This window comes from Labrus mixtus, chromosome 19 (genome assembly GCF_963584025.1).
Source record: "Labrus mixtus chromosome 19, fLabMix1.1, whole genome shotgun sequence".
NCBI classification, from domain to species: domain Eukaryota; kingdom Metazoa; phylum Chordata; class Actinopteri; order Labriformes; family Labridae; genus Labrus; species Labrus mixtus.
The window spans coordinates 2,103,070-2,128,479 of NC_083630.1; the positions used below are offsets into that span (position 1 = coordinate 2,103,070).

The window sequence follows — 25,410 nt, forward strand, 5'->3', positions numbered from 1 at the left end:
AGTGATTCAATCATCCAATTAGCTGTGATTATATTCTGTCCTATTAGTTCAGTCTGTGCACAAGAGGAAACATTAAATAAGGCAGCACAGAGTCCTTCTTCTAACGGGCTGAGCTTTCTCACGGCCGCCTCCTGAAGTTTGACTGGAAACAAAAAGATGAAAAGTTGGTGACATTTGAAACAAAGCGAGTACACAGGGCATGCTTTGTTAGAAGAGCGGAGGGGGATACAAACAGAGGACGCTAAGAAATGACCTGGAACTGAAAATGACCTGCGTTCTGTGTTGGAAAATGTTAGCGTTGGATGACTTTGTCCTGCTGTGGAGCGGCGAGGGGGCGATGGCTACTCAAACAGATCACAGGCAGCCTGTCAAGCAGTCAATATTGACTCAGCTGTGGTTTTCTGTTGGTGTGCGACATGGCTGGATAACCGAGTTAGCGAGCAGCATGCATCCTGCCATGCCTCTGATTCCTCTCCATCTGAGCTGGAGGACGCCCGCTGAGGGTACATTCTCAACGCAGGCGCAGCGAGAGCGGGGCGCGGGTCGGGCTGGCCTTGTGTGTTAGCTCCTGTTATGTGTTTGTAAAAGCAGCTGGGCACATGTGCAGCACATTCTTCCAGCCAAAGCTCAGGATTCAAACAGAGAGAGAGAGAGAGAGAGAGAGAGGGAGAGAGAGAGAGAGAGAGAGAGAGCGAGAGAGAGAGAGAGGAGACAACAAGGAGAGAGAGAGAGAGAGACAACAAGGAGAGAGAGAGAGTGAGAGAGAGAGAGAGAGAGAGACAGAGAGCGATAGAGAGAGAGGAGACAACAACGAGAGAGAGAGAGAGAGAGAGCGACAGAGAGAGAGGAGACAACAAGGAGAGAGAGAGAGAGGAGACAACAAGGAGAGAGAGAGAGGAGACAACAAGGAGAGAGAGAGAGAGGAGACAACAAGGAGAGAGAGAGAGAGAGAGAGAGAGAGAGGAGGAAGGGAGTCGGTAGCTGCGAGGGGAGGGGTCGTGGTTTTTACTTACATTTGCAGCCATCGTCCCACAAATATCCGGGTAGACACTCCTGACACTTGGGCCCTGTAGTGCCCTCCTTACATATACAAAATCCTGTGCCATTACAGCGATCACTGACTGAGCCAAAGGGATTACAATTACACTCTGCAAAAACAAGACACACATACACACACAGGCTGGAAACAGGGCAGCACTTTGACTCCTCTGATCTCCACATTCCTCCAGCTCGTCAACAATGTGACCATATTCAAAGACTCATACAGAACAGAATGCTACCATTTCAACTGTAATGGAGACAGAGTGAGACAGAATGAAGCTGATAATAGATGCATGTCATCGTTACAGCATATTTGTAATTATCAGAACATTTAGCTTACTCTTCAACAACGTGCAGTGAGCAAATATGCAAAGCATTATCAGTAGCTTTGATTTAAGATGAACAAAGTGGGCTAATCTGCACATGCTGCACTAATTCACATGTGATTCACTCACACAGAGAGACAGAAGAAGAAGAAGAAGCGGAGAGGAGACAGCTGCAGATGTGATGAATCAGAGCGCATGGGAAGGTTTCAGACGGATGACAGTGCGGCACATTGAAATGGGCATCGTAGTAATATGTTCTTTAATATTCTCTCATTTCTCAATCATGTAAATATCTCAACTTATCCTTTCCTCTTTGCAGACCTTTATCTTTAACAGACGCCACACTTACACCTGCAACATCCTTAAAAAGAAACCTGTCTGATATAAAACAACTCGCTGAATCTCTCGTGTCCTATGCTCAGCCGACCTTCCAGGTTTCCACAGCGAGTCCGAGTGACACCGACTTTGACAGCTCTGACCATCACACATCGCACCTTCTGCTGCTGTGCCGGCTGCACGTGGCTGCACTCCACTGATGTTTGCAGGTCAGGCACGAGGCCGGAGTTGACGGCTAGTGACAAACGGGGGGGGGGGGGGGGGGTTGGGAGGTGGCGCCTCTGTGACGGTTTTCAGCTGCTGCTCCTGAGGCCAACTCATGGATGTGACATATGCACTGGTGTGGCGCCTTGTGACTGGCGGTGTGACTTCGCTGTGACATTTCTCTCAGAAGTCTTGTTTCCTGTCAGACTCGCCCCTCAGGACGCACAAACACACCTGCCTCTGAGTGTGTGAACGCACACTCCACAGGCTCACTTAAAAACCTATCAGGGAACAGGACCACTGCCCTAGGTACAAGAGAAATGCCATTTTCACACATTTGGACTCGTATGAAACAGATGATGCCGTGTATGAATAAAGGTCATACACAAAACGACAGACACCAGATGGAAACGGCATGTTAGCATTTAAAGGTTTGCAACATTTAGCACTCTGAAACTTTATCTTTAATATTACATGTCTAACTGTGTAAAAATACAGAGCTAGCAACTCTCCTGCATTGTGCCTGAGACGCCTTTTCTAACAGCTAACACGTCCGTCTATGGCTGTGGCGCTGAGAGTACACAAGGCTGAGGATGCCTACACACTCCATGATTTCAGGCCCAACCTCTTTAAAATGGAAACACATGTAAATTAGCCATGTCATAAATTAGCATCTTCAAGTTAACAATTGATGATACTCCCCCGGCTTGTTAAAGGGGCCGGCCCTTATGTGCTCATGCGGGGCCACGACCCTGGCCATTATAAGAGGTCAGGCTTCATAATTGACTACCGGTTATTATTGGAGGATTTACAGTAAATGAGCTCTACTTCTCCTGGTGCTCACACTTTTCCTTGTCAGATGCTAAGCTAAGCTAAACTAACCACCTGGTGGAATTAATGAAAGTGGCATCAAATTCTTCGTCTGACTGTTAGCTTTACGAAACCGTCCCGTTTTCAAGCTCCGAGTCCCCACATATCTAAAAAACACTAACATGTCCCGTATTGAAACACACTCTGTCCCAGTTTAACCAAACCCAAACAACACACCATGCTGACAACACTGATTTGTCTGTAAATATGTCAATCAGTGTCGTTGCCATGGCTGTTGCTGTGACCGCGAGTCAAAGCTTAACTGATCATGTGTCAATCAATCTCAGGGTTGCTAAGCTGTTGCTTAGCTAGCCTAGCTTATCATGCTAACAGGACCTGCTGTGTAATGACAAGTAGGCGAAGTGTGAACACAGACTGATCCACAACCATCAATATTCAAGTGTAGCTCAATAAATCCATAAAAAGAAAATAGAATAGGAGGAGCTAGCAGCTAAAAAACAACTTTAACATTGTGCATCAAAAAGTAAAAAAGCTAGCTGTTAGTGCAAACTACTAAAAATACAAATGTAATTTTCAACTTCAGCTACACTGAGAAACATATTCACTACATCAAGTACTACAAGCTAGCAGCTAGGAACCAGCTGTAACGCATTATAAGCTAGCAACAAGAAGCTAACTGTAACAAATCTCATCTATATGAGCTTGTAGATGACAAGCCAAGACATGAAAATGATAAGAACTATAAAGGAAGTTAAAAAAGACAACTGAAATATTCAGCTTCAATCTCAAACCTGCTGTAAAATACTTTCAAGCAACAAGTCATCATACTTTATCAACTCTGAAACAGTCTCATATTCAAGACAATTAAAACATGAAGCTAAAAGTCCTGTAAGCTGGCTACACACTAGAATGTTTAAAGCTTGATTTGCCTCCTGGGGGGGGGGGGGGGGGGGGTGGCGGCGGTATGGAGGGCGTGGCGAGGCTTGCCGCAACTGATTATATGTCCAAATTATCCTCGAGTGTTTGGTGTCACTACGATTATTTCACTGCTCCTGATCGAGTTGGAGCCTCCCTCATCTGGAATCACAAAGACATGTTTGATATTTGTGAGTCCAGATTGAGCTGCCTCAAATAACCAATGAGAGCGAGCCAACCAGGAAGCATCATGCTACAAAGTGTCTAAAACTTGCCTAAAACAGAACCCAAGCCAGGACTGCCAGCTGACCACGCCCATTGTCCCCCATGTTTGTTTTTCTTCTGAAGTCACGTTTTATCATGTGCATTTCTGTGAGATCTTGTGTCTGTGGAGATGTTTCTACGAACAGCAGGTGTGTGGTCTCTCTGGCCAAATCGTCTTTCGGTTGTGACTTTCTTTATGTCTGTGGTGTCCCACGTTTCTTAAAAGCGGTTCAGATTTTCAAATCGTCTCGTGTGTAGCCAGCTATGTGCATCACTGCGATGTATCTGACTGTAGATAGGTTCCTCAGTGTAAAACACCTGACAGTACAGAGAGGACATCGTGGTGATAAAGCAGAAGAAGCAAAAAGGAGGACGTTATGGAGACCACTTAAAAACATGGAGGGTGTATGATGATGATGGAGTGATGACACTTTCTCATGGTGACAAGTCGCAGACAGGAGATGAGGCGAGGAAAGTGTTTGTGTGAAAGCAGGGTGGCAGTGAAAGGGGGCCAGGTGGTGGTGGTGGGGGGACTAACCTATGCAAACATTTTCATCGTCCAGTTCTGCAGAGGCATTGCGGTAGAAGCCCAGCTTGCATAGCTGGCAGTGCTGCCCCCTAGTGTTGTGCTTACAGCTCACGCAAATGACGGTGTTTAGCAGCTCGATGTAGCTGCATCGGTTGGAGTGGCCGAAGCATTCGCAGTCTTGCAAAAAGAGGGGAAGTGTGAAGGAAAGAGAGGAAAAGAAGGGAAGGAGAGGAAAAGAGGGGAAGGAGAGGAGGAAAGAGAGACGCGGTGGGGACTGTTGAAATCGTTGCAGTATTTGCAAGTGCTGCGACGGAGATGTTAGCAGGTATTTAAGCGAGGCGCGATGGCATGCAGGGTTAAAACTGGAGACTGCTTTATGAAGGAGGAGGATGGTGGGTGGGTGGGGGTGGGGGGGTCACTCATGATTAGTCTGGCATGGACACAGCCAGAGTTAGGAAAAAGACATCACATAAATAAAGCACGGCGTTAGTACGACTGGAAGAGGTCACATCACGTCAAACACATCACAACATGAGGCGAGGAAGACTCCACATGAAGGCACAGAGACACGGCCACATCGGAAACACACCACAGCGGTGAAGCAGGTCAAACCATGGACGAGGTGGAGCTTTCACTCAGGAGATGGGAGTGAACTGTTGTCTGATTTATCTGTGCATTGATGAAACTTCGAATGGAGCACCAGATCAAGAAATGCAAAATGACAACTTCTACGGTTGCACGAGCCCAAAGTCCTCCAACAAATACCTCTGAAGTGTGTGGACGGTTGATTTTGAAAGAATCCTTCTAACACAGCTCCCGTGTGTGTTGTGGGAGCGGTGGAGTGCACCGTGAGTTGTAGTTCAGAGAGAGTGAGTCCCTGCCTGCTACGCGCTGTAATGTCATGCTAAATTAGAGATATGGAGTTGTAGATGAACTGAAGAAGCTCACGCTGCAGTTTATGATCATCTCTTGCAGCTCTGGCCTGAGAGAGGGGGGGGGGGGGGGGGGGAATGGGAGGGAGGGAGGGGGGCAGCTCAGCGCTCTGAGTGAGGATCAGTGTGCCAGGCTGAGTGACCGCTGACACGATGTGTCGCAGCGCGGACAGATGTGACCCTTAAGCCTCGCTGGCTAACGGATGGAGAATATGGATGGGGCTTTGGTCAGAGGGATTGTGGTTATGAAGGATCCATATTGAGGGCAGGTCTCTCTGTCTGCCAAGGAAACGAAGGAGCAGCGAGTGTAGTCCACTCTACCTCTCACCTAAAGCAGAAAATGTGGTCAGTGTGCGAGTGCGACCATCCACATTACGCCTCACTCTGGCAGACGTACTCTCAGAAGAGAAATCATCTCTGCGCTTCAGAAATAGGCTAAGGTCATAAATCATGCACGCACAGGGAATAAAAAAAGTCTCCACTTGGAAACATGTCCCCCCACAAATAGTCCAAGTCTCATGCAACCGCTTTATTTTGACTGAGGAAGAAAGGATTGGGGGAGTTTTAGTGTGTAAAAGGCTTCAGAGACGAGTGAAGGTGGAGCACTGAGCTGCACACAGTGCTCTGACATCAGATTAGTGGTGCAGGGTCACGGGGGCTAACAGCTAAACAGATACATCAGTTCAGACAGAGAGAAGGCTGGGGGGGGGGGGGTTGTCTAGGTGGGGGGGGGGGGGGGGGGGTGTCAATGTATGAATCCAGAGCTCCTACCTCGCTTGCTGTTTGCAACGTGGACAGAGGGGGCAGTGGACAACGCAACCTGAGGAGCTACTAGACAAATTAAAGAAGAAACAAAAGAAAACAAAAAAAAACATGATATATCAATTAAACCAGAGAACATGTAATGTCAGAGAATCACTGCGCATCATGCCGAATCCTAAACGTAACAGTAAGAAAAAGAAACAGAATGATGAAGGATGGCTTTGGGAAATAAGGAGTGACATTGCCAAGTGGAGCTGGCTGCCTGTAGCAGCATCTGTTACACACGCCTTAGATGGCGAACAAGCCTAATATTATGGTCCCTCTTTTATGCCTCATTTCATTAACAAGTGCTTAGTGTAACTCAGAGCGTGTGTGTATGTTTCCCCAGACACAAACTATCCCCTGACAAACTGCTCTCCAGCTCAGCCGAGGCCAGCCAACGATTTCCACCTTCTCAATGTGTGCAGAGGAGCGTGGGTAAGGAGCTGGCTCGCACTGATCACATCAATCCCTCCCTTCTTCTCCGCTCATAAAACAAACAGTGTGAAGAAGGAATAATAGGCCCAGCCTCGGCCATTGTGCTGGGCCACATGAGCCCCCGACACATACACTGTGTGCGCTCGGCTGCAGTCATGGAAACACTCGTTGTTTCTGCACATGTGCAGCATGGATTAATCTGAGACGAGGCTAACATCCATCTGCATAAAAAACCAGCATGAAACCTCGGCTGCCTTAAGATGGGACGGAGGGTCCCTGGAAGATCTGCACATAATTAAATGTGTATGTATAAATGTATAGCGCTCAGATTAAGTGTTGGAGAGGATAATCCATTCATCCACATGCTGTAACATTTGTGCCCCGTGAAGACACTGAAGGAGCCAGAAACCCGTCTTATGAGCTGCAGATTGTTTTGTTCTGGGAGGAGAATATCCAAAGAAGGGCGAAGGGGAAGAATTACCCAACAAATACTTTCAGCTACCGGAGCCTCTTGTTTCTGTTTGTGCTCTCCTCTCACCTGGGAAAATGTGGAATAAACAGTTGTTGCATGTTCTTACAGTTGCCTACCTTCTTTTCGGTTAGCGACACCTAGCGATGAGACATTCGGCCGAACTGCGTGCAATTGAGAGAAACCAGGAGTTATTCATGTGCACTGGTGTGATGCACTTCACATAAGAGGTCTATAGAGGTGGGGGAGGGGGAGGGGGGACTACGTGGTGGTGGTGGTGGTGGACACACACACATAACTGGAGACACGGACATGTCCAGCATGACTCAAATCTGTAAATCAGGAAACAAATACAATGGGGCAGGGCTGACATGGACGAGCAAAGAGATGCATCCACAGGCCCATCCGAGAGACGTTGAGCGTCACTGTGCGACTTCCATGGGCTTGTATGTGTGTGTGTGTGTGTGTGTGTGTGTTCATGGCGATGGCAATGATGAGTGACAAACTGAAGAAAAAAAGATAAAACCCTGTGAAACGCTGTGTTTAAGTCGTGATTTATGCGAGCGAGCGGCATAGCAAATTAAGAAGTTCGGGGGGCATTTTGTTGAATTCATCAGATGGACTGAGTAATCGATATCTCATTACAGTGTGTTTCTGCTGGGAGAATAACAATGAATAAATAATGGCAGGTGTTGGGACTGGGAATGACGGACTGCTGCGGGTAGCATAACCTCATAATTACATACAAGTCAGTATTTCCGTGTCAGGGAAATGCGCTGCGGCTGGAAATGGAGAGGACTCGAGCGAGGGGAGGAATACGGATACGTTTCCTCATCGTGCCCTCTCGGCCTCTTCACTTGATCTCTCTGTCCTCCGGCTATCCGACTCCATGAATCATGCAATCTCACATAATGAATGTCCGGTGGCGTGTCGGCAGGAGGCCTCTCACACTAACTGAGTGTGAGGATAAGACAGCTGGATCCTGAGTCTGTCCTCTTCCTGCTCTGGAATCAAATCCTGCCTCTTAGCTGTGAGCCTGAGTCTTCACTTAAACATCGGCAGGCGTAGATTTCAAAAAGAGCTGGAACAAAAAGACAATCCTGCTCTTTCATACTCTTATCTGCTCGTTTCACATCATCTCCCGCTGAGGGATTCTGGCTCCGTTGACGACGTCGCCACCGAGCTGAAGTCTCAGGAGTCACTCTTTGAAAAATGACTGATTAACAAATAAAGAGCTTAAAGAAAAAGGGCGCTCGACATCCGCACACAAACTCAGGTCGTAAATCTGATAAATCGACAGGAGCCTGGTGTGCTTTTATCCTTTTGTCTCCGTTGGACGTTGACGCTCTCAGAGTTTAGCAGACGTGATGAAGGCGCTCTGTCTTGATCTATAACGCCTAATTGGTAAAGTGAGTCGTTTTTAATCATTCTGTGTTGCTAACTGATTGGATGTAACACACATCTGGGCTCCATTCATTATCCTGTTGAGGAGAATATTCAGGTGGAGCGAGTGAAACGAGTGGTGATGGATTTTAATCAATGCCATAGCCGTAATGAAATGCAATCTTGCGGAGCCAGAATTGTTTTTTTAAATATTAATTTCACTTTAATGGTGCGCATTAGGCGATTCTGCCCGGCTTAATAAACTTGGAATAGAATTGAGAAAAGTCAATACGGGATTCAATTACCTTCAAACAACAACATGAGAAGTGGAGAGCTTTGTTTGTGTCCGTCTAACAACCTGAAGGACGTGGTCACCTCTTTATTTGTCCACTCCACTCTGCCTTTATTAATCTCACACTCGTTAAAGCCGTCTGTGTTTGCTCTGAAAACGTCCTCCTCCTCGCTGTGTGCCGGGACACACACTCATGAGGACTCTAAATCCCTGCGGGCCGATCTGGATGAGGAGTGAAGACTTTGGTTTGTCAGAGTGTCCTCTCTACACCACACACACACTCACACACACACATTTATCAGCATGCACACACTCCCGAGCAGGATTTGAGGACAGCTTTGGACATGGTGAGGTCTGGCATTACCATGATGTGAATATGTGTGTATGAGGGGCACACACACACACACACACACACACACACACACACACACACACACACACACACACACACACACACTGAGCGCCCGTCAGGCCGTGCATGAAGAGGAAGCATCACCTCTCAGGTGTGAGGAGGGGGAGGAGGGAGGGAAGGGGGGGTTTGGTTTTCTTGGCCACTTGTCCATTTCTGACTCATGACATCAGACTTTACGACCAGTGTTCCCCGGCTGTGCGAGCTCGCAGCCTAAAGCTGATTAAAAACCACCTGGGAACAATCTGTGTCTGTCACAGCGGAGAGCTGGAGACCTGCCCGCTCATCGTCTTAGTCTTTAAACGATGAAGGACAGGATAAGTGTGTGTGTGTGTGTGTGTGTGTAGGCCGGCTCGGTTACAATATTCCGCTTAAATTGTAAAAACAATCTTCACTTATAACCAATCTTTCCTGTTAATAGGTAAATGTGAAGGCTGAGTCCACAGAGGGAAACAGCGAACTCGCCTTTCATCGACTAAATACAGACGTCGCCACCGTCACGTCAAAAGAAGGTGGTGGACACCAAAATGCAATTATTGCTGTTTAAATAAAGTTTCATAAACCAATGGATGAGGTTACGATGGCGACGTCTGCTCCTAATGAAAGCCTCTCACACGGCTGAAGGCTTCTTGTACTTTAACAAAGATAAAGTTATTAGTCATTATTGAACGGGTCAGGCGGATTCATCAAGGACTTCTTCTCTTAGTCGTGAACCCTCAGCCGGTGTGTTTGAGTCAGACAGGGAGGGGACGCTCTGCTAATCAATGCTTGGCTCAGGAACAAAGGATGCTCAGTGAGAACAGAGCTTTGAGGCTGTGGATGCACTTTGACTTGTTCAATACAGTCCTTCAGTGGCTGCATCACGCCGCCTTCCAGGCAGCCGTAACCCGAGCCGTGGCACCTCTCGTCTTCCTCCTCCTCTTCGGGGGCTACTGGTTGACGAAGATAATACCGGCTGAGGTGCTCACGGCTCATATTAAAATGACCTCCTGTGACTTTACCCAGCCAGAGAGGTGCTGGCACTTTAATAAAGTCTGGATGCCATTTATTTATAATGCATGGGAGAGAGGAGGGGGAAACAAACGAGAGTCTCATGCAGCGCCGGGGAGGCTGGATGAATTAATACCATATAGCCCCCAGGTATTATTTATCTACTCCCACCCAACAAGAATGGATGTTAGTGTACACAGTTTATTGTTCCCCCAAATGAAGACTGGAATCAGAAATGAACAGTTGGCCTGGAGGTCAGGGGTCGTGTGGTGAAGGTGGCACAGAAGGCAAAGCAAAGCATCGAGCGGTCATAGAGTACAGCGACTGTTTACTTACTAACTGGACCAATGTTATTAGGGATACCTGCAAGAGAGAGAGGGGGGGGTGAGAGAGAGACAGACAGAGAGAGAGAGAGGGGGGAGGGGGAGGAGAGAGAGAGGGAGAGAGAGAGAGCGAGAGAGAGGGGGGGAGAGAGAGAGAGAGACAGAGAGAGGGGGGGAGGGGGAGGAGAGAGAGAGGGAGAGAGAGAGAGACAGAGAGAGACAGAGAGAGAGAGACAGACAGAGAGAGTGGCGGGAGAGAGAGAGAGAGACAGACAGAGAGAGTGGCGGGAGAGAGAGAGAGAGAGAGACAGACAGAGAGAGAGAGAGGGGGGAGGGGGAGGAGAGAGAGGGGGAGAGAGAGAGAGAGAGAGACAGAGAGAGGGAGGAGAGAGAGAGGGAGAGAAAGACAGAGAGAGAGAGGGGGAGGAGAGAGAGAGGGAGAGAGAGAGAGGGAGAGACAGAGAGAGAGAGAGGGAGAGAGAGAGAGAGAGAGAGGGAGAGAGAGAGAGAGAGAAGAGAGAGAGGGAGAGAGAGAGAGAGAGAGAGAGAGACAAGTTTGATCAGCATGAAATGAACTTTCAGAAAACATTAAAATAGAGCTCAACAGTGACCGTCAACTTCTTCGGTGAATCTGGCTCCGTTAACAGTTCATAAAACCATTATAACAACAGATTGAAGCCTGTTACCATGACAACCAGCTACCCAAATATTTGTGACTATAAAACATTTGATTCAGCTGCAAAACGGCGTTAATAAACGGAGAACAAGGCACAAGGTTACAAGACTTTGTTCTTCATTTTCACCCGGAGTCAAGGAACTACATATCCCACAATGCATTGCGAATGATCCCTCTTCATCTTATTGTAACTTTTGTAGTTGTTATCGTGTTTGATATAATGTGTTTTAATATCCTGTAGTGTTTGTGAATATATAAATTACATTCAATGTGGAATAACAATGTAATTAGTACACTTCACGTTAGTTAACTAACTAGCTAGCCGGCTGACGGGCAGGAAACATTGTCATGGTAACGGCGAGTTCCACCAATCAGAGACGTCGCTGTGAAATTCTATGATCATGGGTAATGTAGTTATTTTCCCCGAGGAATAAACCGTGTTCTTAAATCGAGGTTGATATCAGATGAACTTGTGTCTCCTACAGGAGCATAAACCATCGTCTCACAATCAGGTAGCTCGTGGTCAGTCTACCTGTGATGGTTATGACATCATGGATAATAATCAAATCAGCTATGGAGAAAATGAACAGGATTTTCTAACTTCAGGAGCTACACTGTTGAGCCCCATAAGATCTTTAAATCATCCTGCTACATGTTTGATATCATCACAGCTCTTTAGTCTAGTCTTCTTCAAACTGTGGCGTTCAATGGCATCACCATTGTCAACAACCAATAGGAGCGGCCTCTCCACCACCAAACAGGAAGCTGTAAACTAGTAAACATGGCGAGGAGGTTAGGAACGTGTTGCTCTCCTGGACGGTGGAAAATGAGGAGAACCTGGAGGAGACGCGTCCTCCTCTTTGTACCACGAGAGAGAGAGGAGGGGGACAGAAATGACCACGACCCTGGAGATCCCCGATGTGACCATCCTCCTGCAGCTCCAAACCTTGTCACCACTTTGACTTCCTCTAAATGGCCGAGTTTGATCGTCTTCATTCTCACTCTCTCCACAGCTCCACCTCTCTCTCCTCCACCTCAGCTTTCTGTTCATAAGGTGGAGTAATACATTTACACCAGGTGCATGATGGGAAATAATCTCTGGATGAATCTAGGCGTCGTCCTGCAGTCAGTGACCCTGAAGATCCTCAGTCTTTGTAAAATCTCAGTCTGTGATGTCAGACGTTACTCTTTGAACATTTTTATTTTATTTAATTTATGTTTTTTTATTTTAGAGACAGGACGGTGGAGAGAGAAATCAGAGATAGAGAGAGAGAGAGAGAGAGAGAGAGAGGGGGGAAAATGAAATGCGGGAAGAGAGCCAAAGGTAGGGTTTGAACCTGGGCCGTCCACCTGGAGGACCAAAGCCTCCGTACAAGGGGCACAAGCACTAACCACTAGGCCAGTGGTTCATGAAGGATCATGAAGGGGCGTCCAGAAAAACAATGGTGTCAAAAAGTCTATGAAGCGTTGGGGCGCTGGTGGCACAGTGGTTAGTGTGCGCGCCCCATGTATGGAGGCTGTTGTCTCAAGCAGGCGGCCCAGGCTCAAACCCAGCCTGTGGCTCCCTTCCTGCATGTCACTCCCCACTTGCTCTCTCTCCCTGGTTTCCGACTCTATCCACTGTCCTGTCCCTCCATCAAAGGCACAAAAAGCCCAAAAATAAATCTTAAAAAAAAAAAAAAAGTCTATGAAGCATTTTTAAAAACATGTTTTGTTCTGTCTCTAGTTCTGTACCATCTGAGGTCCAAACAGCACATTACTTATGAGTGATTTTCTCATTAAAGGTGTAGCATGTAGAACTGTAGTCTTGACTCATGTACTCTCAAAGAGGAAGCAGCTGATCTTCATGGTGATGTATGCTCGGAGGCTTGTAGCCACTTCCTGTTTAAGATGTCCCACCTGTTTGAACACGTTGCGTTCGCACTTTAAAGAGCGTGCAACGTTTGTTTACCTGTAAGTTTTGATGACACAGATTTATTAAATGTTTTCCTTTTTTCTCTTTGGACCTTTCCAAATATTCCCGTTTCTGTTCGGTGGCGATCTCAGTCTTCAGTCAGATTTTTAAAAAGTCGTCTGCAGCACGTCGAGCCTCACGGTTCTTCGGTATCGTCCCGCTCCTTCCGTTATTTCTGCTTTGATGTCCCCATCGTCGTCGTGCCAGAAAAGGTCACTTCTGTCGTCTTACACAACAACAACAACACACCTGAGCAGCCGACACGTCGAGCTCACAGGTAGACACAGATTCAAATATGGGAGTCATCTTAAAAGTTGCACGCTTTTTCTCCGCACATCAGTCTTTGAAACATCTGCAGCCACACACACACACACACACCCACCCACCCACCCACCCCACACACACACACACACCCACCCACCCACCCACCCCACACACACACACACACACCCACCCACCCACCCCACACACACACACACACACACACACACACACACACACACACACACACACACACACACACACACACACACACACACACACACACACACACACACACACACACACACACACACACACACACACACACACACACACACACTCTCCGTCCCGGTGCCAGACAGCCGCTGAGCATACATTCCGTCTCATCGCTATGGTGACCAGATCTGTGCCACACCGGGCCGTGGATGTGACGAGACGTCCTCCTGTCCATCACGTCACCCTCTGTGGCGATGTGTTTTTAATTAGGACTCACGTGTGGTGCTCTCTCTGATCTGAATCCTTCACGTGAACGCACTGTCGCTGTATTTCTGCTTTTCACAGGAGTTTGCTTTCAACGCCAGCTCCTCTTTTTTCTCATCATCCGTTTAAGCCCCCCCCCGTTGGCGCTCCCCCTGCCCTCAATAAGGCAGCCTGCTCGCTAAAACAAACAGCCCCCTCACCGCGGGGAGGGAGGGAGGCGTGCTGGGCAAGCGGAGGAATGCGCCCACGTGAACCAGAGAAGAAGAAATGGAATCAAAACCATCGCTTTCTTCCTCTGCAGCTCACCACCACACCTACGGCGGAGGAAGGCGAGGAGGCGGGGAGGCTTCAGTGCAGGATTCTGGAGACTTTCATCTGATGGAGCCGTCAAAAAAATGTCTCCAAACATGGCGATGAACCATGAGTACTTCCTGCGTGTGTGTTTGTGTACGTGCACTTTGATCAAATCTGTCGTTCAAACCCCTCGCTGATCTCAATGAGCTTAATGGATGTCAAACCACAAGAGGGCGGGCAGATGTTGACCATGAGACAGGAATGACGAGAGCAAGGACAATGAGGAGAGTCGAGACAATTTGTCCAAATGTCTTTGAAGAGTCTTTTAAACGTTGTTCCATTTCTTTGTTCTCTCCAAACTGAACATCTCCTGTCATGTGTGTACAGCTGCTCATGGCTGCTCTCTGTCGTGCTCACGCTCCAGAAACGGATCTCGTGGGGCAGGAGAGCGCGTCGTCAGACGGAGCAAAACCATAGCGCTGACGGCCCGCAGCGTGCACGGGCTATGTGGGAATTGAATAAAAATTCAAGTTAGTATCTTTACACAAATATATCTAGTATTTAAGTCAAAAACATTTGTTCAAAATACAAGACATTGTGATTTTTTTTCGGAACACGAATAATTTAAGTAATGTGAGCCAATCTTTTTAAGTTCATCCACACAACAAAAAACGATCTTGTTATCTTTACTGTGTTTCATTCGGTATTTCAAAACACCAAATACTACAATAGTCACGCTTGATGTACATGATATAATTAAGTTGATTTTACTTAAAAATGCCATTAAAAACATCAAAAAATTAAGTAATTTATACAAAGACTAGTTTTGTTTGATCTACATAATTAAATCAAGTTGCTTATACTTGTACTGCAAATTTCATTTACTACATTGAAAAAATTGAGTATTTTATACAAAGTTTAGTTTTGCTTAATCTACTTGACAAAATTAAGTTCACTTTACTTGGATTTTATTTTTCATGTAAAAAAATAAGTAAGTAGTTTAAACAAAGAACAATCTTGCTTGATCAACATAAATAAATTATGCAAAAAGTTGCCTTATTTTTTTAAAGTAGATCTAGCAGAATATTTTTTATCAGTGGACCATTTTTGAATGGTCGGGCATCCCGCCCTCATTTTCCCCTGAGATGGGAAATCTTTGTATTTCTGAGTCTGAAAAGGAGCTTCCAGTGACACAAATATCGTCATATTGCGCCATCGGAAGCTGTTGCGGTTAGCGGGGGGAAACTACAACGCTAGTTCCTCATATTTTCGACCACTGAAGCTACAGACCAATCACAGATCAGTGGGTGGGAACTCACTCCCAGAATTGAAACTTAACGTCCGCCATATTGCTTGGAAGCTATGCTAACAGGCTCTATGGAGAAAGCTGATAATGGTGAAAAAATATAAATCTAGCGGTGAGATGGCTGCTGCCGACAGGCCGGTCTTGTGTTTTGGCTGCTGCGGACGCTGGGATTTGGTGTCTTTCATCCACATGAGCCAAAAAGACACTTTCTGTCTTTTCTCGACCAAGAAGGCACCAACTTCAAAATGTATTTCACATTTCTACTACATATATGACCCAATGTCAATACAGATTCATGTTTCAACGGGTGAAGTATCCCTTTAAGGTCCCCTCTGCAGAAGTCAGCGTCCCAGTTCGGCCCCCGCCCCTGTGCAGAACATCAGAGTTTAAGTATCCATTGTTGTAATATTAAATCGTGATACATCCGTCCTGTTCATTCTTCTTTATCTGCTAACTGTGTGAGAACAGAAGGCACGCCTTCAGCTGCAGCAGTGGAGCAAACAGTTTTTATCTGTAGAAGCTGCACGCCTTCTTTACACCGTGTATGAACACCCTCGTTATACTTCCACATGTAGGCTACTGTAAACTCTATTTATGCAAAGAGTGCATTAAAATAAAAGATCTTTCCAGTTACTCACACAGTCACAACAGTGAGACTGGGAGAGTTTTTATCTCTGTAAGTGAAGTGTAAAAAAGGAAGAGTCGTGCAGAGCTAAAAGGAGCCTGCTTAAGCAGCTGACGGAGCAATAACACACTGACGCTATCTCCATCGAGGCTGCAAGATTAGCAGGGGACTCAGTGCATTAAATGGAGAGGGATATAAATATGAAAGCAGAGAGGGAGAGTATTCCTCTTGTTATTGTGGGGGAGATTTTATCGAGCAGAAGGGGAAGTTTGCACAGAGAGAATCTTCTTTAGAGTTGTAAGAAATATGTTCAGAAAGTGTTCAACGTCAGAGATACATCAGCAGAAATCATGTTTGTTTTTTTAAAACCCAGCCTGCATGGCTGGGGCGGCTGTGGCTCAGCGGTAGAGTCTGTCTTCTCTCAACTGGAGGGTCGAGGCCCCCAGCTCCTGCAGCCACATGTCCGATGTGTCCTTGGGCAAGACACTTAACCTCAAGTTGCTGCTTCATCAGCGGTGTATGAATGTGTTTCCTCTGTAACTCAAAGGTCTCTCTCTGCAGGGATCCTTCCTGTAATGATGTCACACACTTAGAATACCTACCGGAGCCTGTCAGGGACAAAAACAACGACTTTGAGTGGATGATATTTGATAAAGTTTGCAGCCATTGCAGCCTGATAACCCGCTGCATTCAACATTTAACACCTTGTCTGGGTCGAGGTTTGAATGTGAATGATTGAAGTAATATGAGGAGGAGGTTTAAATCCATGTAAACAGATGTGTTGAAAACATAATGAGGCATACGATGGGTTAATCTACTCACTCTAGTTACAGTCAAAGTGTCGGAGTGGTTGAAGCTCATTTGACAAATTGAACTCGGTCAGTTTGTGGAGTTTGGCGCCAAATAAGCTTCTCTTCCAGGTCATGATTTGGAACGCCGATGGTCCGTCAGTGCAATTATCCTCCACTTTATGAACAACCTGTGGGCTTGGAGCAGATGTCCGGGCTCCCATGTCGGCTCATTCGATTAATTCACAATCACCGTCATTTCCACTCCCCTTCACCTGCCCGGACCTGCCATTACGGGGCTCGGCTGCAATCTAATTCCGTCCTATCGCACAGGAAGAGCATTAGCTTGTGTTGTCGCTGTGCTCCATTGATTTTTATGAGCTGTGCAGGGACGTTGGATGCTGCTGCATAGTGAACATGATCTCTGAGCGCCGTGCGGCTCACTGAACACGATCTGTGTGTGCGTGTGGGGTCAGCACATACGACAGAATGCACATTTAAATGTAGGCATAAAGAAAAGAGTAGAGAGCGGCCTCATGTTCATCCTTCACTGGTTCTCTTACAGTTCTGTTGTCATCCGTCCAAAACCATCGCTGTAACCTCACTAATGCATCATCAGAAGCCAATCACAGAGCGCTCGCTCTCCCAGCGAGGGGCGTCCAATCTCTGGCTTCCTCCTCACTGAGCGAGCTCATCCCTCAGGAAGAGGACATCAAATGTGCCCAACCATTCAGTCCCCATCTTTACGTCTTCCTCTGACCTCACATACTTTTATGATGTGATATTTTCAGGCTGCAGATCAAACAAGCAAAGAGAATTGGACAAATGTGAATTAATGCAATGTTTTCAAATTGATGCAGGATGAAAAGACGTTGTAGAGTGGAGGGTTGGTCACACTTCAGGTCAAACAACATTATTAACAACCTGTTTTCCACAGTTAGCTAACAGCTAGTGTTGTAGTCAAGACCACACTAATCGAACCCAAAGCATACCCTAGACCAGAGAGCTCCGAGACCGAGTCAAGACCAACACCAAGACTAAGGCAGGGCGGGACCGAGACCATAAACATCAGTGAAAAATCATCATCTTGTGTTTAGGGGGCAAGTCACTCACTAAGACTGGCGTTTTCCTTCTAATCACAGTAATGAAGTGGAGAAATAGCCGATCAGTGGTGGTCTTGACCGGTCTTGACTTAAAATCTGAGTCGCCCAGTCTGAGACCGAGATAAGACCGAGTACAAACGCTTTAGATTCAGAGATGAGTCGAAGCCTTTTATTTCTCCGGTTCGGTTCTGACTTATAAAACAGAGGGTAAGAAAAAGTCCTGAGACTGAAGACTGTAAGTCCCTGTTCTCTTCTGACTGACGGAGGTCAGAGGTCATGAAGGAAGTAGACCTGAGAGAGACTCGTAGATAAGAATTTGTCAGAGTTTAAGTCAAACAGGTACGCAGGATGTAAAGTTACGTCGGACTTAAAATCATGCCGTGTGCACCAGTCTGACTTCAGCCCTGTTTGAGGCGCACCAACGTGTAACTTTAACGCCAAGGATGGAGCAGGCATAAGTTAGAAAATCAGACTAGTATCCATGGTTACGGATGCAAAAATGAACAGTCACAAAACGTAAAAAGAAAAGATGCAGTATCTGGAGAAGAAGGAGAAGAAAGGCTGCGGTTAATTCAAATACTTCTCCTCCTTTAACCCAACCCTGAAGAAGATCTCTCCAAGCTGAAATCTAAAGATGGCCGCCATGTGAAATGTCATTGATTGGTCAGACTCTCTACTCTTAGGTGTTTTGATACCCAGAGTAGAAGAGGAACGTTTCCGCTGTGTGAGAGAATGAACTGAAATAAAACTGTTTGTGTGACGTCGTTTCTGTCAGCATCCATTCTCTGACCTTCTCTGTGTCTCTCCTGCTTCCCCCTGGCTCTACCTGGACGTCTCTGAAAAGGAGCTTATCAGCTGAATTTCCACCGCAGGCGAAGTTGGTAATTACTTTCTGTGGCTGCCATCATTATCTGGAGCTATTTGGCTACATGGAGCGCAGTGATGGTGACAGGCTTCGCTAACCGTTTAGCGGCGGCACAGGCTGCCAAAACACAACCGCACAGAAATGCAACGAGATTGAATTCCTCAGGAGCAAAATTACGGTTTGCCTCGCCGCACTGCCCGAATCCCTCGCTCTCAGTGTGTAGATCTGAATTAAAGGTGGCAAGTCATAAAGTGCCCAGGAGCCATGTTGGAAAGTTTGAGATTTAAGAGCAGGATTGAGGTGTGCGTCGGTGGCAGCAGCAACGGGGGAAGGAGTAAAAAAAAAAAAACTGGAGATGGAAGAAACAAATATTTGAAAGAAAGATTAGCGTCACAGCTGCACAGAGCCGAGATGTGGAAAAGACAGAGTAAACAAGCTTGGTCTCTGGGGTGGTTGGGGGTGTTGTGTGGGGGGGGGGGGGGGGGGAGAGAGACAGAGATATGTGAGCATGAAACAAAACCAAGAGATGGAGCGAGAACAGGCGGAGGCAGGAGACGAAGAAGACGAAGGTGGTGGCGAGGAAGGGCAGAAGGAGAAACAGAATGAGAGGAGGCTCAACAACGCGAGATGAGTTCTAGAGAGAGGAGGGCTGAAATGGAAGAGAGGAATAAAAACCTAAACGAGTGGGAGCTGCGTGTGAAGGTGGATGTGAAGCTATGTGTGCACAGCACGCCTGTTTATGTGCATGGATGCATAAACACATGGCGCTAATTAAACACACAGTTGAGCTGCAGGCCTGGTGACAGGAACAAAAAAACATTGTACACAAACACGGGCTTCTAATGTTGGAGGGGAATAATGCTTCACATACCCGAACAGGATGAACACATCTACTAACCGTAACCTCTCACCCTTTCACTCATCTTTACTTTTAATGTCTAAAAGTCGTTGGTTTGTCCCTGACAGGCTCCGGTAGTTATTCTAAGCGTGTGACATCATTACAGAAAGAATCCCTGCAGAGAGAGACAGATGTTACACAGGAAGATGATTTTTTCAATCAATCATTATTTGTAAAGCGCCAGTTCACAACAAATGTTATCTTGAGACACTTTACAAAGAGCGGGTTAAAGATGTTACTCGTTAATAAAAATGGGACAGGAGGCGATGTGATAATAAGCAGGAAGGATTTCTCCTTTGTATTCCTGCCGTTCCTGTTGTCCACACTTCCTCTCCGCTGAGGTGGAGGTCGGAGCAGGCCGTGCAGCGGTGGTTGCGGGGACGACACAGTCTGATGGTGGAGGCTGGGAGTCAGGGACGTCGGGTGGTAGCAGTGCTGGATCACCTCGCTTTTGAACCATTAACAGCTGTTACATCTCTCTCTACAAACACAGGTTGGTCTACCTCTACGATCCGTTAGCTTCTCTGTGTTTGTCACTACAAACAAACTAACGAGTCCACGCAGCTCCAGGAACTCCTGAGGTCTTTGGTGTGTTTTCTGAGAGTAGAGCCTGACTGATATGGGAGTTTTGCTGCCGACAACGTTATCGAGAGAATCACTCCCATGATTCCTCGCCAGCCTCCATGTCGTCTTTTGTTATTGTTTGGATTGAGAGCCCCCTGGTGGTGGAGTTTAATAACTGTGTGTTTAAAGTGATGAGACCAAAAACTTAGCAATGAAAAGTTGATGAAGAAAAGTCTTCCGTTGGTTTCCACGAGCATCGTTCAATAAATGATTGCAAAGAGGAAATGAAACGTAAATCTACACATTTTTGATGTCGGCTTGTTCTGTGGAGGAAGCAGAGTGTTTGCAGCACTTGAGTCCGAGACTCATTTCCCCACAGGGACAATAAAGTGTGTCGTATTGCTAGTACCATATCATCGTAATGTATCGTTAGTCCAGCACTGATTAATGTGCTTCCTAATTTCCACCTGAATAAAAAATGTAAACGGATCATTTGAAAGCTCACATTTACATATCTGAGACCAGCGTATAACAATGTTTGTGCTCATCATAACAGAATCAGATTTATTCCACAGCGGCATTATGAGCTCCTGTGGGATTTGGTGTGATGTATAGAAACACACTTCCTCTGCACATGAGAGAAGATTCATCAGGAAGGTCTAAGTGTGTGTGTGTGTGTGTGTGTGTGTGTGTGTGTGTGTGTGTGTGTGTGTGTGTGTGTGTGTGTGTGTGTGTGTGTGTGTGTGTGTGTGTGAATAATGAGTGTGAGGAGAGTGTGTGTCCACGATCAGCTGCTCCCTGTTGGACTGATAATAAGGCATCTGCCAGCTCGGCTTTAATATCCTCTAATTAGAGAACAACAGCATCAAATATGAATTGTAGGTCACGTAGAGGAACATTTGTTGTTACCTGCAGATATGAGGCAGCTAAGCAGGTTTACAGTCGGACAGTGGAGGGTTGATGTTCAGGTTTACAGTCGGACAGTGGAGGGTTGATGTTCAGGTTTACAGTCGGACAGTGGAGGGTTGATGTTCAGGTTTACAGTCAGACAGTGGAGGGTTGATGTTCAGGTTTACAGTCGGACAGTGGAGGGTTGATGTTCAGGTTTACAGTCAGACAGTGGAGGGTTGATGTTCAGGTTTACAGTCGGACAGTGGAGGGTTGATGTTCAGGTTTACAGTCGGACAGTGGAGGGTTGATGTTCAGGTTTACAGTCGGACAGTGCAGCGTTGCTTTGCTTTAATCATGACGGTTTAATCCACAGTGTGTCCACACGTCTGATTAAAGCAGATCTATAAACTGCGAGGCTCTGCTGCTTCTAAATCTGAGCAAGTGTCTCTTAATCCGGTCCTGACAACAAATCTATTCTTTGCATCGAGCTGCACACAGAACAAACTTTCATCACTGGAAGGTTTCTACGATTAGGACAAAATGTAGACGAAAGGAATTATTAACAAAGTTTAACGCCATGAAGGCTCATCTTCACCTCGAAAAGAAAGAAAAACATCAAAGCAAAACGGGAGTTGGAAACTAATGTGGTCATCGAGGATAATGAGGGGGAAGAAAGCCACCAATCGCCCGTCATGGAGCAAGTTTGAATTGAAGCTCAAGTCGTGTCTGGGTTTGCTGGAGGCTCATCACCTTTGTGTTGGAGAGGATGTGGGATGACAGATGACCATAAACACACCTTCTGGGACTGCCCAAGAACACTGCAGACATGTTGGGATGATATGAGGAGTAAGATTAGTTATCTTATCCAGGACCAGCGGAATGTGTACGGTCATACACATATCTTGGGGACAGTTATCAATACTGAAGCTGTGTGTAAAAAGGGGTACCAGCGTTTGTTCTGTCTGAGGCAAAAGTTGGACTCAAACCAACTACGATTAATGTTCATGAAATATAGTTTCACTTTATAGAGAAATATCCGACTGCTCACAGGAAAATAAAGAGGAGCTTTGTTGTCGAGTGTTTGATTAATGTACTCTGATGAACCTGGTTTAAAGAGACATGTTGATGAGAGTATTTAAGAAGAGAACCCCTGGATGGATGGGCATGTGACCCTGTGCGAGCGTCGTTACACAGCAGCGACTGCAGGTGATGTGAGGATATTTAATTCTGCAGCACAGTCGGTGTGCAGAGACAAGGTCCCTCTCCTGTTATGTAACTTCACTGTTTATATCGGTGTGTAGACGAGGGTCATGACCTCCTGTTCCACATATCTCATCCTGTCCTTCACTGCTAACGATTTCTCTTCCTTACATTTGCTATAAAATAATGACCTGCTTCATTCACGGCTCATCTTTGATCAGTAAAAATATCCCAGAGTGTCGTCAACTAAGCTAAGCTAAGCTAAACTAAGTTTCCATTTAAAGACTTAATATCACATTCAGGAAACATTTCCGACATTTGAAGTTTTCAGAGGCCACCCATTACTGCCCCCCCCCCCCCCCCCCCTCCCTACACACACACACACACACACACAAACACACACCCCCCCGCCAGCTCCTATCTCCTACAGTGAAATGAACTGCCATGGTTAATTCTCAAACTGATCCCTCTCCTTCTGTCTGCACAGAGAGAGGCTGAGGAGAGAACGAGTGAGGCTGAGAGACGGGTGAGGGGGGTGAGGGGGGGGAGAGGAGGGAAAGAGAGAGAGACAGAGCCACCCCAGCAGGCTGCATTCGCTGTGACAGAGTGATGCACACTTCCCCTCCTTCTATCGCCGCCATTCTTTTCTTTCATTATCACTTTTACAACCCTCTTCTTCTTTTTCTATCTTCATCTTCGTCTTCTCTGTCATCTTCCTCTTCTTCTTCTTCTTCTTCTACTGTAAGACAGAATAACAACCCCTCCCTCACTCCACGACCCCTCCACGTGATGATTCATCGATCCCCTTATCGCTTCAGACGACTTGATGGGCGTAGTAAAAATAAATTAAATCTTAATTAAATTTTCATCTTTGACAAATTTGTCTCTGTAGAGCGGCCATATGCTCATCGGGTTTGGAGAGAGAGAGTGAGACTTATAAAATGAAAAACAGCACAAAGGTGAGTTTCCTGTCAGCCTCGTGCTCTTTCTTCCGTTCAGCAGGGACTGACGTGCATTCCTATAGATTTCTTTCCTCACAGCGTTATTACATTATGGATTTGTTCCCCTCCAAGACAAAGTATAATAAAGCACTTTATACTAAGACTGTTTTTCATCACAGAGCACAAGGAGTGTGTGTGTGTGTGTGTGTGTGTGTGTGTGTGTGTGTGTGTGTGTGTGTGTGTGTGTGTGTGTGTCACCTTTTTTAATAATGTGCTGTCAATCTGAGCTCTGGGATCGGCCATTTCACAAACCCTCCCTTAGTCTCATAACACGGATCCTCTGGGAGGCAGAATAAGTCATCAGCCGGCGGCCCGGAGTCCTCGAGCAGCGGCGAGGAGAAATCAGAAATCACAGCGGAGGCAATAAAAGGACAGGGCGGATAAAACTCAACCGTTTAAATGAATGGCAGCGCTTTGGAAGCGAAGCCAGGGCTGCTCATCATGGCACTCTAGGCCTGCGTGTGGCAGGAGGGACGTGAGCTGAGGATCCCGAGTTCTGATGCAACCTGTCATCCACGCTCATCAAACACAGCGGCTCCATCAGGGGACCAACACATCTTTAAGAACCCCCAGGGCGTCGTTTCTGAATTATTTTAAAGGGACGTGCAATTATTAATGTCTTGCCTCGTGTTGGCGCCTGTCCCAAATAAAGCTGTAGTTTGATAAGTTTGTTGGAGTCATTTTCTCGGTCTGAATTATGTCCTGGTCAAACGTGTTTCCAATTGATTAAATATAAAGATCTTGCTGTACTCTTTGTCTTTGAAACATTTAGAATCAACTTTAAATGCTTCATGTTGTTTTGTCACCTCACAGCCCAACACCAAACTGTGACACGGTGAGCAAACTCTGGAGTCTGCTGATCAGATGTCAACTTTTGAATCCTTAAAGGAGATCTATTAGACCCACTTTGACCATTAATGATGTCACTCTGAGACACCTGGTGAGCAGCTTTGTGAGATGTGTAGCTCAAGAACCTCCTTTATTTATCTGATACTGGCCTCAGTAAAATCTCTCATTTCAGTCGATGCCTCTTTAAGGCCACGTCTCCACACATGCCCACTCTCCTCTGATTGGCCAGCTATGTTTGCAGTTGCAGGGTGTGAGCTTCCGGGGTGGGCGTGTCCTACAGCTTTGCTCCATGCTTTGCTGTGATTCGTCGGCAGAACCTGACGTCCGGGATTACACCCGCAACTCTGTCTTAAAAAACTCTGCCAAGGTTTAGTACGGACATCCAACATGTATTCAAAGATTTCAAAGATGGATCAGCAGAAGAGATCTCCTTTAACTTTGATTCACACCTGCTTGCAGAATCTCAGACAGATTTCCATCCCTCTGACCCGTGTGTGTGTGTGTGTGTGTGTGTGTGTGTGTGTGTGTGTGTGTGTACTCACAGGTATTGGCCGTGCCCTTGGGGATGGGCAGGTAGGAGCCGGCGCTCCACGCTCGCCCCTGGTAGTTCCTCTTGCAGCGGCCGCAGTCGGGCCCCGTGGTGTTGTGTTCACACTCACAGCTCAGCTTCTCTTTGTCGAACACACAGCTGTTGGCGTGAAGGTTGCACTTGCACCTGTCATGTAGGGGGGAGGGGACACACGCAAAAGGGACAAACATGTCATCGTGAGTGAATTTTCCTGGAAACACAGGAAGCTTTTATAATGTTGGACAAAGTGTCTGAAGGACAGCGCGTCCTTGAGTAACAGTGGCGTTCTACACTCTGAAACACTCCGACTGTTTCTTCTTGGACTTCAAGAGGAGCAAGTTCAAAAGGAGGAGAACAAATGTGGCATCATTATTTCCTCCCTTTTCTCTCTGCCTGTCCCCCCCCCCACCCCCCCTCACTCGGGAAGGTAGCTCCGTTTTAATTGTCCCGCAGGAGGACGCGTAATTGTGGTAAGGTCAGAGTCGCCGGGCGAGGAGGATCAGGAGGGAGAGGAGGAAAACAAGCCGAGTTAAAAAGTGAAACCAGCAGAGGGAGAATGAAAGTGAGCAGGCTGGCAGCTCTGAATAGCTCAGAGTTAGCCAGA

General features: G+C 46.6%; 1 protein-coding gene across 10 annotated transcripts in view; it reads right to left on the bottom strand.

Annotated features, from left to right (window-relative positions):
* Nucleotides 1-25,410, bottom strand: part of ntng1a (netrin g1a) — a 120,235-nt gene that overhangs the window by 8,131 nt on the left and 86,694 nt on the right. Inside the window, exons 4-9 of one of the 10 annotated variants that reach the window (XM_061064352.1) lie at nt 24,781-24,953; nt 10,497-10,523; nt 7,206-7,250; nt 6,150-6,206; nt 4,456-4,623; nt 1,014-1,148 (exon numbers count right to left, since the gene is read on the bottom strand). In XM_061064352.1, coding sequence (XP_060920335.1) covers nt 1,014-1,148; nt 4,456-4,623; nt 6,150-6,206; nt 7,206-7,250; nt 10,497-10,523; nt 24,781-24,953 — 605 coding nt within the window. Of the gene's footprint in view, nt 1-1,013; nt 1,149-4,455; nt 4,624-6,149; nt 6,210-7,205; nt 7,251-10,496; nt 10,524-24,780; nt 24,954-25,410 lie in introns of all 10 variants that reach the window. The other 9 variants (XM_061064351.1, XM_061064354.1, XM_061064356.1 and 6 more) reach the window with 9 other exon arrangements.